General features: G+C 34.9%; 1 protein-coding gene across 2 annotated transcripts in view; it reads left to right on the top strand.

Moving 5' to 3' along the window:
- KLHL1 (kelch like family member 1) overlaps window positions 1-15,740 on the top strand; it is a 420,028-nt gene that overhangs the window by 156,533 nt on the left and 247,755 nt on the right. The window contains exon 2 of one of the 2 annotated variants that reach the window (XM_007102520.1): window positions 10,145-10,327. The exons of the other annotated variant lie outside the window; for it this stretch is intronic. Within the exon in view, the coding sequence (XP_007102582.1) occupies window positions 10,145-10,327 (183 nt within the window). The remainder of the gene's footprint in view (window positions 1-10,144; window positions 10,328-15,740) is intronic. 2 annotated transcript variants of the gene reach the window in all.

The raw sequence follows: 15,740 nt of genomic DNA, 5'->3' as shown, positions 1-15,740 counted from the left end.
AAAAGCTTTTAAGTTTCATTAGGTCCCATTTTTAATTTTTGTTTTTATTTCCATTTCTCTAGGAGGTGGGTCAAAAAGGATCTTGCTGTGATTTATTTCAAAGAGTGTTCTATGTTTTCCTCTAAGAGTCGTATAATTTCTGGCCTTATATTTAGGTCTTTAATCCATTTTGAATTTACTTTTGTGTATGGTGTTAGAGAGTGTTCTAATTTCATTCTTTTACAGGTAGTTGTCCTGTTTTCCCAGCACCACTTGTTGAAGAGACTGTCTTTTCTCCATTGTATATGCTTGCCTCCTTTATCAAAAATAAGGTGACCATATGTGCGTGGGTTTATCTCTGGGATTTCTATCCAGTTCCATATATCTATAATTCTGTTTTTGTGCCAGTACCATACTGTCTTGATTACTGTAGTTTTGTAGTATAGTCTGAAGTCAGGGAGGCTGATACCTCTAGCTCCATCTTTTTTTCTCAAGATTGCTTTGGCTATTTGAGGTCTTTTGTGTTTCATAAAAATTGTGAAATATTTTGTTCTACTTCTCTGAAAGATGCCATTGGTAGTTTGATAGTGATTGCATTGAATCTGTAGATTGCTTTGAGTAGTATAGTCATTTTCACAGTGTTGATTTTCCAATCCAAGAACTGGGTATACCTCTTCATCTGTCTGTATCATCTTGAATTTCTTTCATCAGTGTCTTATAGTTTTCTGAATACAGGTCTTTGTCTCCTTAGGTACGTTTATTCCTAGGTGTTTTATTCTTTTAGTTGCAGTGGTAAATGGGAGTGTTTCCTTAATTTCTCTTTCAGATTTTTCATCATTAGTGTATAGGAATGCAAGAGATTTCTGTGCGTTAATTTTGTATCCTGTAACTTTACCAAATTCATTGATTAGCTCTAGTAGCTAATCTACTAGATTAGCTTGTAGCGTCTTTAAGATTCTCTATGTATAGTATCGTGTCATCCGCCAACAGTGAAAGCTTTACTTCTTCTTTTCTGATTCAGATTCTTTTTATTTCTTTTCCTTCTTCGATTGCTGTGGCTAAAACTTCCAAAACTATGCTGAATAATAGTGGTGAGAGTGAGGAACCTTGTCTTTTTCCTGATCTTAGTGGAAATGGTTTCAGTTTTTCACCATTGAGAAGGATGTTGGCTGTGGGTTTGTCATATATAGCCTTTATTATGTTAAAGAGAGTTCACTCTATGCCTACTTCCTGGAGGGTTTTTATCATAAATGGGTGTTGAATTTTGTCAAAAGCTTTTTCTGCATCTATTGAGATGATCATATGGTTTTTCTCTTTCAATTTGTTATATGGTGTATCACATTGATTGATTTGCATATATTGAAGAATTCTTGGATTCCTGGGATAAACCCCACTTGATCATGGTGTACGATCCTTTTACTGTGCTGTTGGATTCTGTTTGCTAGTATTTTGTTGAGGATTTTTGCATCTATGTTCATCAGTGATATTGGCCTGTTGTTTTCATTCTTTGTGACATCTTTGTCTGGTTATGGTATCAGGGTGATGTGACCTCGTAGAATGAGTCTGGGAGTGTTCCTCCCTCTGCTATATTTTGGAAGAGTTTGAGAAGAATAGGTGTTAGCTCTTCTCTAAATGTTTCATAGAGTTTGCCTTGAAGCCATCTGGTCCTGGGCTTTTTTTGTTGGAAGATTTTTAATCACAGTCTCAATTTCAGTGCATGTGATTGGTCTGTTTATATTTATTTTGTCCTGGTTCAGTCTCAGAAGGTTGTGCTTTTCTAAGAATGTGTCCATTTCTTCCAGGTTGTCCATTTTATTGGCATATAGTTGCTTGTAGTAATCTCTCATGATCCTTTGTATTTCTGGAGTGTCAGTTGTTACCTCTCCTTTTTCTACTTCTAGTGATTTGAGTCTTCTCCCTTTTTTCTTGATGAGTCTGGGTAATGGTTTATCAATATTTTTTATCTTCTGAAAGAACCAGCTTTTAGTTTTATTAACCTTTGCTATTGTTTCCTTCATATCTTTTTCATTTATTTCTGATGTGATATTTATGATTTCTTTCCTTCTGCTAACTTTGGGATCTTTTGTTATTCTTTCTCTAATTGCTTTAAGTGTAAGTTGAGGTTGTTTATTTGAGACCTTTCTTCTTTCTTGAGGTAGGATTGTATTGCTATAAACTTCCCTGTTATAACTGCTTTTGCTGCATCCCATTGGATTTGGGTCATTCTGTTCTCACTGCATTTGTTTCTAGGTATTTTCTGATTTCCTCTTTGAGTTCTTCAGTCATCTCTTGGTTATTGAGTAGTGTATTGTTTAGCCTCCATGTGTTTGTATTTTTTGCAGAATTTTCCTGTAATTGATACATAGGGTCATAGTGTTGTGGTTGGAAAAGATACTTGATGCTATTTCAATTTTCTTAAATTTACCAAGGCTTGATATGTGATCCAAGATATGATCTATCCTGGAGAATGTTCCATGAGCACTTGAGAACAAAGTGTATCATTTAAAGCTTGTGTTTCCTTATTTATTTTCATTTTGGATAATGTGTCCATTGGTGAAAGTGGGGTGTTAAAGTCCCCTAGTATGATTGTGTTGCTGTTAATTTTCCCTTCTATGGCAGTTAGCATTTGCCTTAGTTATTGAAGTGCTTCTATATTGGGTGCATAAATATTTACGATTGTTCTATCTTCTTCTTGAATTGATCCCTTAATCATTATGTAGTGTCCTTTTTGGCTCTTGTAATAGTCTTTATTTTAAAGTCTATTTTGTCTGATATGAGAATTGCTACTCCAGCTTTCTTTTGATTTACATTTGCATGGAATATCTTTTTCATCCTCTCACTTTCAGTCTGTATGTGTCCCTAGGTCTGAAGTGGGTCTTTTGTAGACAGCATATATACTGGTCTTGTTTTTGTATCCATTCAACCTGTCTATGTCTTTTGGTTGGAGCATTTAATCCATTTACATTTAAGGTATTTACTGATATGTATGTTCCTATTACTGTTTTCTTGATTTTTTTTTGTTTGTTATTGTAGGTCTTTTCCTTCTCTTGTGTTGCCTGCTTAGAGAATTTCCTTTAGCATTTGTTGTAAACCTAGTTTGGTGGTGCTGAATTCTCTTCGTTTTTGCTTGTCTGTAATGGTTTTAATTTCTCTGTCAAATCTGAATGAGATCCTTGTTGTGTAGAGTAATCTTTGTTGTAGGTTTTTTTCCCTTTCATCACTCTAAATATGTCCTGCCACTCCCTTTTGGCTTGTACAGTTTCTGCTAAAAGATCAGCTTTTAACCTTATGGGGATTCCCTTGTATGTTATTTGTTGTTTTTCCCTTGCTGCTTTTAATATTTGTTCTTTATATTTAATTTTTGATAGTTTCATTAATATGTGTCTCGGCATGTTTTTCCTTGGATTTATCCTGTATGGGACTCTCTATGCTTCCTGGACTTGATTGACTACTTCCTTTCCCATATTAGGGAAGTTTTCAGGTATAATCTCTTCAAATATTTTCTTAGCCCCTTTCTTTTTCTCTTCTTCTGGGACTCCTATAATTTGAATGTTGGTGCATTTAATGTTGTCCCAAAAGTCTCTGTGACTGTCCTCAGTTCTTTTATTCTTTTTTCATTATTCTGCTCTACAGTAGTTATTTCCACTATTTTATCTTCCAGGTCACTTTTCTGTTCTTCTGCCTCAGTTATTCTGCTATTGATTCCTTCTAGAGAATTTTTAATTTCATTTATTGCCTTGTTTATCATTGTTTGTTTGCTCTTTAGTTCTTCTTGGTCCTTGTTAAACATTTCTTGTATATTTCTCCATTCTATTTCCAAGATTTTGGTTCATGTTTACTCTCATTACTCTGAATTCTTTTTCTGGTAGGCTGTCTATTTCTTCTTCATTTGTTTGCTGTGGTGAGTTTTTACCTTGCTCTTTCATCTGCTGTGTGTTTCTCTGTCTCCTCATTTTGCTTAACTTACTGTGTTTGGTGTCTGCTGTTCACAGGCTGCTAGTTAGTAATTCCCATTGTTTTTGGTGTCTGCTCCCAGTGGCTTAGGTTGGTTCCATGGCTTGTGTAGTCTTCCTTGTGTAGGGGACTAGTGCCTGTATTCTGGAGGATGAGGCTGGATCTTGTCTTTCTGCTGGGCAGGACGGCATCCAGTTGTGTGTTTTGGGGTGTCTGTGATCTTATTATGGTTTTAGGCAGCCTCTCTGTTAATGGGTGAGGTTGTGTACTTGTCTTACTAGTTGTTTGGCATTGGGTGTCCAGCACTGTAGCTTTCTGGTCATTGAGTGGAGCTGAGTCTTGGCACTGAGATGGAGATCTCTGGGAGAGCTTTCTCCATTTGATATTACATGGAGCTGGGAGGTCCCTGGTGGAATAATGTTTTGAACTTGGCTCTCTCACCTCAGAGTCACAACCCTGATACCCGGCCAGAGCACCAAGACACTGTCAGCAACACGGCTCAAGAGAAAAAGATAAATAAAATAAAATAAAATTATTATTAAAATTAACAAAAATTGAAAAGCACTTTAAAAAAGAAAGAAAGAAAGAAGAGAGCAACCAAACCAAAAAACAAATCCATCCATGGCAACAAGCACTAAAAAACTATACAAAAACAAACAAAAAAAAACAGACAGACAGAACCCTAGGACAAATGGCAAAAGCAAGACTATACAGACAAAATCACACAGAGAAGCATACACATACACACTCACAAAAAGAGAAAAAGAAAATCTGTTCTTCTGCCTCAGTTATTCTGCTATTGATTCCTTCTAGAGAATTTTTAATTTCATTTATTGCCTTGTTTATCATTGTTTGTTTGCTCTTTAGTTCTTCTTGGTCCTTGTTAAACATTTCTTGTATATTTCTCCATTCTATTTCCAAGATTTTGGTTCATGTTTACTCTCATTACTCTGAATTCTTTTTCTGGTAGGCTGTCTATTTCTTCTTCATTTGTTTGCTGTGGTGAGTTTTTACCTTGCTCTTTCATCTGCTGTGTGTTTCTCTGTCTCCTCATTTTGCTTAACTTACTGTGTTTGGTGTCTGCTGTTCACAGGCTGCTAGTTAGTAATTCCCATTGTTTTTGGTGTCTGCTCCCAGTGGCTTAGGTTGGTTCCATGGCTTGTGTAGTCTTCCTTGTGTAGGGGACTAGTGCCTGTATTCTGGAGGATGAGGCTGGATCTTGTCTTTCTGCTGGGCAGGATGGCATCCAGTTGTGTGTTTTGGGGTGTCTGTGATCTTATTATGGTTTTAGGCAGCCTCTCTGTTAATGGGTGAGGTTGTGTACTTGTCTTACTAGTTGTTTGGCATTGGGTGTCCAGCACTGTAGCTTTCTGGTCATTGAGTGGAGCTGAGTCTTGGCACTGAGATGGAGATCTCTGGGAGAGCTTTCTCCATTTGATATTACATGGAGCTGGGAGGTCCCTGGTGGAATAATGTTTTGAACTTGGCTCTCTCACCTCAGAGTCACAACCCTGATACCCGGCCAGAGCACCAAGACACTGTCAGCAACACGGCTCAAGAGAAAAAGATAAATAAAATAAAATAAAAATAAAAAAATAAAAAAAAATTTAAAAAATAAATAAATAAATAAAATTATTATTAAAATTAACAAAAATTGAAAAGCACTTTAAAAAAGAAAGAAAGAAAGAAGAGAGCAACCAAACCAAAAAACAAATCCATCCATGGCAACAAGCACTAAAAAACTATACAAAAACAAACAAAAAAAAAACAGACAGACAGAACCCTAGGACAAATGGCAAAAGCAAGACTATACAGACAAAATCACACAGAGAAGCATACACATACACACTCACAAAAAGAGAAAAAGAAAACATATATGTATATCATTGCTCTCAATGTCCACCATCTCAATTTTGGGATAATTCGTTGTCTATTGAGATATTCCACAGATGCAGAGTATGTCAATTTCATGGTGGAGATTTAATCTGCTGCTCCTGAGGCTCCTGGAGAGATTTCCCTTTCTCTTCTTTGTTCTCACAGCTCCTGGTGTTCAGCCTTGGATTGGTCCCACCTCTGCATGTAGGTCACCTGAGGGCATCTTTTTCCTACTCAGACAGGACAGGGTTAAAGGAACTGCTGATTAGGTGGCTCTGGCTTACTCAGGCCAGGAGGAAGGAGGGGTATGGGATGTGGGGCGAGCCTGCGGCAGAAGGAGCCAGTTTGACGTTGCAATAGCTTGAGGCATGCCGTGCGTTCTCCCGGGGAAGTTGTCCCTGGATCATGGGACCCTGCTGTGGCGGGCGGCACAGGCTCCCAGGAGGGCAGGTGTGGATAGTGACCTGTGCTTGCAAACAGGCTTCTTGGTGATTGCAGCAGCAGCCTTAGCATCTCATGCCCATCTCTGGTGTCCGCACTGATAGCCACGGCTCACGCCAGTCTCTGGAGCTCATTTAGTCAGTGTTCTGAATCTCCTCCTCCTGTGCACCCCAGAACAATGGTCTTTTGCCTCTTAGGCAGTTCCAGACATTTTCCCGGACTCCCTCCTGGCTAGCTGTGGTGCACTAGCCCCCTTCAGGCTGTGTTCACACAGCCAAGCCCAGTCCTATCCCTGGGATCTGATCTCTGAACCCTGACCCTCAGCTCTCAGCCCCCACCCATTCCAGCTGACGGGTGAGCAGACAAGCCTCTCAGGCTGGTGAGTGCTGGTCAGCACTGATCCTCTGTGTGGGAATCTCTCCGCTTTTCCCTCTGCACCCCTGTTGCTGCACTCTCCTCTGTAGCTCAGAAGCTTCCACCCTGCCACCCCTTGTGTTTGCCAGTGAAGGGGCTTCCTAGTTTGTGGAAACATTTCCTCCTTCACAGCTCCCTCCCAGAGGTGCAGTTCCTGTCACTATTCTTTTGTCTCTGTTTTTTCTTCTTTCTTTTACCCTACCCAGGTACGTGGGGAGTTTCTTGCCTTTTGGGAAGTCTGAGGTGTTCTGCCAGTGTTCAGTAGGTGTTCTGTAGGAGATGTTCCACATGTAGATGTATTTGTGGGGAGGAAAGCAATTCCAAGTCTCAGTCCTCTGCCGTCTTGAAGCTGCCCTATGCTCATTCTTGATTTAAAAATGCATCCTGCAGGGAATTTTGTGGCTTTTCTTTTCAGTGTGTTAAGGTCTGGAAGAATTCTGCTGTTCTTGCCACATATGCCTGAGCTTGAATTCCTAAAATATATGCCTTGAAATGACCATATTCTGGGGTTGTAATTTGAAAATATGTGAAAGGAAAACATATGGTACAGAAAATTTTCTATTAGTTTTAAATATTTAAAGGAAAACTTGTAAAGTCTGATGAAAATAACCATACTGTGTAGACAAATATTTTAGATACCAGAGAACACCCATAATTTTAATGGATTTAGATTCTTAAACTTGTCTGTAGATTCTTTTGGATTTTTGATGTACACAAACACATCGTCTGGAAATAATATCAGATATATTTTTTCTTATCTAACTCTAATGGACTTTATTTAGTTTTTCTTTGCTTACATGACACTGTCAAGGCCCTCCAGAAAAATGTTGAGTAGAAGTAGTACTAATAGATTTTTTTTTCACTCTCAAGGAGAGAATGGTTCAACAATATTTGATGTTTGCTGTATGAATGAATGAAGTGGTTTACAAAAGATTTTTCTTTAATTAAGTCCAACTTAGTTTTGATGCATTACCAACTATATATAAGATACATTTATTTTTTGTATTCATTTTTTCTTTTGCGTACACTTCTGTATTTGGTTACTAATATTTTGCCTATGATTTTTATAAATATATTTAAGAGAGGCAATGGCCATTAATCTTCCTTCCTTATAACATCCTTTTCAGGTTTTGTATCAACGTTATATTTGCCTCATTAAAAGAACTGGGGGAATGATCACTTTTTCTGTTCTCTGGTGGAAGTCTTTTTATTTTCTTTTTAGTTTTTCGTTGACTTTACTGTGGTATGTAGTTTTCTTTGTTTTATCATGGGGTGTATAGTGAATCTTGAATCTGTGTCTTGATGTCTTTAACACATTTTCAAAAACTCTTGGCCATTATTTCTTCAGATGGCCTTTGCCCCATCATGTCTCTCCCCTGCTTTTTAGGTTATAATTGCATGAATCTTATAATTTCTTACCATCCTCCATTTGTTTTCCAAACTATTGTTTTTTATCTTTTTATCTCAATATTTTAGTTTAAATGTTTTCTACTTATTTTTCAAATCACTCTGTTCTTCATTTGCATTCAATCTACCAGTTCAGTGCATTTACCAAAATCGTTAATTCAATTATTATATTTCCTTATTTATTTCCATTTTATCTTTATAGAGCCTAATATTCTGTGAAATCCTCCAGCTTGTCATATATATTAAAACATATTAATGACAGTTATTTTTACATCTACTAGATAACCAACTGTGGATCCATCCATTTAAAGATATCTGTAGCACCTGGGAGCATGTTTCTAATATCTGTTTTTCTCCCTATGTCTTCTTTCTTTATAGGCCTGCTATTTTTTTCTTTAATGTCAAGTATTTATATATATATATATATATATATATATATATGAATGAAATAATAGAGTCTGGATGACGTTAACTCTTTCTAAAGAGGGTTTATTTTGACTGCTGGCATTTACATTAGATCACTTTAATGCAATTAGAGATCTCATTGATTTAAATCTAGGTTTCACCCTTGTATTATCTTGTCTGTTTCCACTTTCCCTGATCTCTAGGATATAGTTCTTCAGGGAGTTCAGATGAAAGCCCATTTTTATACCAGAGTCCCCTGCCTTTGCTGGTCCTTAAATTCAAATTTTTATCTTTCAAGCTCTGTTTAACTTCTTAAACTCATGTAAACTATTTTCTGCTTGTCTAGCACATTTAGAAATAAGCAAATACCGCTAGGGGAAGGTGGCACAAAATAACGGCCTTACTTGAACTTTCCTTCTTTATGTCCCCTCATTTGCCCTCAAGTTCTGGCTATATTTGAGGCCCATAATTCCAATATCCATTCCTCGCCCAAGCCCCATGGTACCACCAGAAGTTCTGCTTAGTTGCCACATTATTAGATTCTGAGCTTCTCAGACTATGCTGCTTACAGTTGGTAGAAAACTTGAGGAGGAAAGAAAAAGCTGTGTAGAATTTTGAGCTGACTTCCATGAGTTTAGCTTATTTCTGGGATCTTGTTCTTTCAGGTCCTGGCTGCCTTAGTAGCTATAAATATATTCCAATAGTTATTTTGATATTATATGTAATTTTTTCTGGTGTTCTTGGTGAGGGGTTTAGTCAGCAATATGTTATTGCATTGTAATTGGAAGCAAAATTCTCCATGTTACTTCCTATCTTGAAATAAGTCATTTACTTCATTATTATTGTTATGTACTTAATAAATTTTCAATTTTAAGTTGTTTTGAGGATTTATTATGAGAGCACTTGATTGGGTCTGCTGAGCCTATCATGCATCTAAGTGTATTGAGAGTCTTCTCCTTGATATGAAATATGGTATCTTGAATTCTTCATTGTGAAACAGTCTATTATATTAATATATGTAGTAGCCAAACTTAAGTATCATGGACTTTGTGAAATCCTAAAGTTTTTTACATATATATACATATGTATATATATATATATGATTAAGTATATATTAATACTGAGCTAATACATTCTCTATGTTTTTGTTTAATCAGTTGGATATAGAATATGAAACAACCTACTTTCAAATTTTTATCAATCTTTTTTATAAACCATGTTTTATAATTCCTCATGATGAAAATTGCCTACTTCTGTAAGGCAACATTTACTACAACCTCACAAGAATAGTAATTTAGAATAGTATAATTAGGTGGTCTACCTCAATGTCAAATTGATTAAATTAACATTTTATTAGTAATAAATTTTAGAATAGGCCATGTTTGTAATTTACCATTTCTGTGATGTTTTTCAAATTTACTAATTTACTGTCTTAATAAATACAAATAACCTATCTTTTAAATCTCTTTAGGATGAGAAAAAATTACAATTCATTTATTGCTTTTTAGAACAAATCATTTAACACCAAATGGATTTTTCTGATATATTAATAATGATGAACATAAGGAGAGATGCATTGATTTTTCCTATAAAATTCTAAAATTCTGTATGTAGTTCTGGATAATTGGTGGCACTTTCTAAACTTCTTCTTTTTGTGTATGGTTTTCAGGCTGTCAGCAACTACCCATTCTCTGACACCTCAAAGTGATATGGACTCCAGTAGCTCTGAAGAATTCTATCAGGCTGTGCACCATGCTGAGCAAACCTTCAGAAAAATGGAAAATTACTTGAAACAACAGCAACTCTGTGATGTTATCCTGATTGTTGGGAACCGAAAGATACCTGCACATAGGTATAGTAATCTGTCTTTATTGGATATATGCATTCATATGTTTAGAATGATTGTCTGTTATGTAGATTGCAAAATATTCTGCAACTAGAAAATCAAGAATCCACATTTCTAAGAAAGCTTGGGTATTTTTCTTTTACTCTTGTTTACTTCCTTTTGTGGAGAGTTATAATGCCATTTTAAGTCATCTTTTGAAGAAGTAAAGCAAATATAAATAATTCAAAAATAAAACTTCTAATAAGGGTTGAAAAATACTTCATTTTATTGATTCACGATCATACTAATTGGAAATCAATTTTAACTTAGGAGGATGTACCTAAATTCTGAAATGAGATATGCTTTTCTGTCAAAATTGAAAGGAAGGGTATCTTGGGTATACATTATTTATTTCAAATAGGAAATTCAACTTATTTCATAGTGACATCTTTATTTTACATTGATTAAAAATTCTTTAATTTGTGACATACTAATATTATTCATAAGGCCCAATATATTTAAAGGCTAATACACTTACAAACATCCCTTATGTATATATGATTGATAATTCTAAGTTACATGAACTAGACATCTGATTATTTTGTATCATATTGATATGATATCAGTTTACTTCCGAAAATTCATTAAACTTGATGTTGATGTTTTACTCAGCTTTTCTATTTATTTCTTGAAATTTTAGGTAAGAAATTTTTAATTTAATTTTTTGATACTTATTATTTTAAATAGTTGAACATATGGGCAAATTACCTTAGAATACCTTGATGTATGCCATTTAATTAACTGTATAACAAATGTTTTCAATGTACCCATTTCCCCTATATTTTTTAAATTAAACTGTATTATCTAGATAATATATGTGCACCTAAATGCGGATTCTAGAAAATAAGGATTCCAGAAAAATAAGGTTATATTTTTATTACAATAGCAATGTTAAAATGTGGACATTGACTTTGAAGCAATGCACTCGAAATGCATAGGAAAGAACATTTGACATTACTTAACTCATCTAGGTCATATGGAGTCCAATCTGTCAGCTAACTATGGCAAAAATTCTAATAATATAGTATTTGCACTTATTTTTCAAGCACTTCTGTGAAATTGCATTATCATTAGCAAGAGAGAAATTACATTGCAATAGAGACATTCAATATTGTAATATATATGGCAAATATGCAAGTTATTCTGAGATATCATGTAAATAGCATCTAGATAAAATTTCTATTGTAAGAGAGATTTTTTTTTTTTTTTTTTGCTGTATGCGGGCCTCTCACTGTTGTGGCTTCTCCCATTGTGGAGCACAGGCTCCGGATGCACAGGCTCAGCGGTCATGGCTCATGGGCCCAGCCGCTCCACGGCATGTGGGATCTTCCCGGATCAGGGCACGAACCCGTGTCCCCTGCATCGGCAGGTGGACTCTCAACCACTGCGCCACCAGGGAAGCCCTGTAAGAGATATTTTAAATTGAGAATGTAGCTAAGTTTATTTCATTTAAATTGCACTTTAGTTAAATAATTATATTTTATTTAACTAATATATATATAATTATATATTTGTTTAAGAAGATAGAGGGACTCAACTCGAAAGTATGTTAACACATCAAATGCTCATTAATTATTTTTCAAAGAACAAAGCTTTATATAATTTGTATAATCTTATTTTATAGGCTTTTATTGGTAATAACTTAGTATTTCTCATTTGAATTCTCCCATATTAATTATATTCTACATTGTTTATTACTCTTATCTAGATTGTTAATATTATTTTGTAAATAATGTATTTAATTATGCTTTTATTTTATAATAAACCATATGACTAAGACATAAATTTGTTTCTTGGTTTAGATTACTCTAAAATACCTGAGCAATGTATTATTTATATACATATTATTCTAAACATTTAAATATTTTGTATATTTCACAGATATTAAATTAAATATCATCAATTAAATATTAATCATGTTTTTCTTAATATGATAAGAAAAATTGTACTCTCTTCATTAAATTTATTTAAATAAGGATTAATATTTTCTTACCTCATGGTTTAAAACTTAAGTACTATCTTTTTAACAAGTAAATTACATACTTATGTTTCTAAGTTAAACATATTTTAACAAATATGTGAGAAAATATTTATGAGACACCTGAAAAAAGCAAGCACTGTTTTCAATAATTGGAAGTACATTGTACCTCCTTATTTATACTTTTGCAAAATGAAATAACTGTAATTAATGCAAAATTAGATTTTTGCTTTAAACAAGTAATCATCTTAGTAACAGTAACGAATGGATTTTTAAGTCATGGTGTTACATTTTGATTAATACAGTTGAGTATTGTCCTTGGGCAAAATATATATGATGTTGCAATCATTAGCAGTGAAAAATATCGTACAGTTAAAATAAGTTCAAATAATGAAAAAAGAAATAATTTGCATTAAGATCTCCTGCTCTTCCAGTAAATACATTGCAAGCTAATGTCATAAACAGTCATTCATAAAGATCATGTATATTTACTTTCATATTAATTATCTTCTCATTTGAAACTCTCAAATCAATTCCTATTTAATTTAACAGATTATGACCATTAAAAGGCGCTCTGTAAAGCCTTTAGTTTATGTGATGGCTATATTGTATATATATTTTTAACCTGATGTAGGTCACAACTATCAACTTATTTATGAAATGCCATGTCTATATAGGTACCTTAAGTTATTATTAGGCATATTTTTAAGTAGGTTAATTCTGAAAGGCTAACAATACTTAAGATGACACATTAATACATTTTCATCTTGAAAAATAATCAAACTTTTAATTTTATCTGTGTTTCAGGTTCTCAGAGAAATTCAAAAATAAATATAAACTTCTCATAAATGGCCCAGAATAATTGATTAGCAATAAGTGAACCAAAACATTTGAATGTAAAACCGTGAATACTACATACAGGAATTTTGATAGATAGGCTGCCTGTAATAAAGGATGTCAGATGCTGAAAATTAGGCTGGCAAGATCAATATTAATAATTTGGACAGTCAAATCTTCAATAGTAAAATATTAAGGAGTTTTAGGGGCTTCCCTGGTGGCTCAGTGGTTGAGAGTCCGCCTGCCGATGCAGGGCACACGGGTTTGTGCCCCGATCTGGGAGAATCCCACATGCCACGGAGTGGCTGGGCCTGTGAGCCATGGCCACTGGGCCTGCGCGTCTGGAGCCTGTGCTCCACAGCGGGAGAGACCAAGGCAGTGAGAGGTCCGCGTACCAAAAAAAAAAAAAAAAAAAAAAAAAAATTAAGGAGTTGTCATGGCTTACTCTCTCATAATGCACAGATATATAAAGAAACATGTTTAAGCTTTTGAAAGTTTTTTCTCCCTTTAGCCATTATTAAGAGTAAGTGCAGTGGATAGAAATAAATGAGAAAATCTCAAAGAGCTAACATCCTCTGAGTTGGAAATAATGTTACTTATAATTTTATGTGCATAGAAACAGTGTGGAAGCATATACAACATATATACATATAGTCAATAAAGTTTTTTTTCCTGGGGAGCAGGGTTGCTTGGCAGGATGAAAGAGGTGCTGGAATTATTTTTAATGTATAAACATATAAAGTCTTCAAACCTCTTAGTATGAACATTTCATGATCAAATAAATACTTAATGAAAATTAAAATGATATGTGATGGGGACAAAACAGATTTGCTCTTTAGACCAAAATACTGGGCATTTCAGGAGGCATCATATTCCGTTTTCATTTTTGTGCATGTTTGACAATGAATTTAATTATTTCAAGAATACATTTATTATTTTAATGTTCTTTACTGAGCACTAGAATCAAGGAAATAGGTGAGGCTAAAAGTGGGAATTGATGTATTTAGAAACATATTTAATAGAGTAAAAATAAATTACTTTAGAAGTAACTTAGATAATACTCAAGAGTAGGCAAGTAGTAGTGTTTCTCTCTACTGGTGGAAAGTTATAGATATTCTTTGATGGGAGAGGATTAATTCATTTTTCCATTATATTAAATCCAACATCCACCCAAATCTCTTAATCAGCTTCATAGTTTATAACAGTTCTGTACAAGCTTCAGGAAAAAAAAAATATGTCCCAGTGCCTGTTGGTTTCAGTAACTCCAGGCAACTCCCACAGCCCCAGGCATCACCCATGGCACCAGGCTCCAGAAGGGCTCCTATGGACACAGGATGCCAATCTGCTCCTCACCCCAGATTACAAGGGGGTTCCTTTAACCTAGGCTTCTGGCTGGGCCCAACCAAGCCAACTACTAGCGACCCAGGCTTTGATCCATTCTAATGTCAGGCCAGGCCCCATATCCCCACTTTCTCAGTTCACCCCAGATACAGGTCTGCCCCTGTGGACCCATAGTCTTGGTTGGTTCCCATGGACCCAGACTCTCTGCTATCTCAGCACCAGACTTGCCTTCTCAGAACAAACCCTCAGACTGACCCCCAAGTTCCCAGTTTACAGGCTGACTCTGGTGGTCCCTTCTCCAGGCTTACACTAGTGCCAAGCCAGCCACAAGAATAATCTAATACTGTAACATGATGGTGTGTTAATCACTTTAGTATAGAGGTTAGAGGACAAAGGTGTTAAAAATAACAATAACTACAGTAATTTGTTAATGGATACACAGTATAGCAATAGGTAAATTGTGACATGAAAACAAAATATTAGGAGGGGTGAGAGTAAAAGGTCAAAGTTTTTGTATGCAATTGAAATTGTTATCAGCATAAAATAGACTTATTTTTATAGGATATTTTATGTAAGTCTCATGGTAACCACAAAAGGAAAAAAGTGGGGAATCAAAGCATAACAATATAGAAAATTATCTGTTCCCAAAGAAAGATAGCAAAACAGGAAGAAAGGAACAATGGACCTGAAAAACAGCCAGAAAACAATAAGATGATATCACAAGTCCTTACCTATCGATAATTACTCTAAATGTAATTGAAATACATTCTTCAATCAAAAGACATAACGTTGGCTGAACAGCTTAAAAAATAAGACCCAACTATATTCTGCCTACAAGAGACTCACTTCGGCTTTAAGGACACACATCGCCTCAAAGTTGAGGGATGGAAAAAGTTATTCCAAGCAAATGGAAACAAAAAGAGAGCAGGAGTAACTATAGGTATTTCAGAAAAAGTAGACTTTAAGTCAAAAATGGTAACAAGAGACAAACATGGTCATTATATAATATAAAACAATCAATTCATCAATAGGATATAACAATCATAAAAATATTGCTGTAATCATTTCACTATATATATATCAAATTCACATGTTATATGTTAATACTATCTCAATAAAACTGGGCTGGGCAGGAGAAAAGAGAATCTGAAATATTTTGTTTTGCTTTTTTCCCCATCAATTCAACATCATTTTAATATCCTCTTTATACCCACTATGAATATT

This window comes from Physeter macrocephalus, chromosome 13 (genome assembly GCF_002837175.3).
Source record: "Physeter macrocephalus isolate SW-GA chromosome 13, ASM283717v5, whole genome shotgun sequence".
Classification (NCBI taxonomy): Eukaryota; Metazoa; Chordata; class Mammalia; order Artiodactyla; family Physeteridae; genus Physeter; species Physeter macrocephalus.
This window is presented reverse-complemented; position numbering and strand designations above follow the sequence as displayed.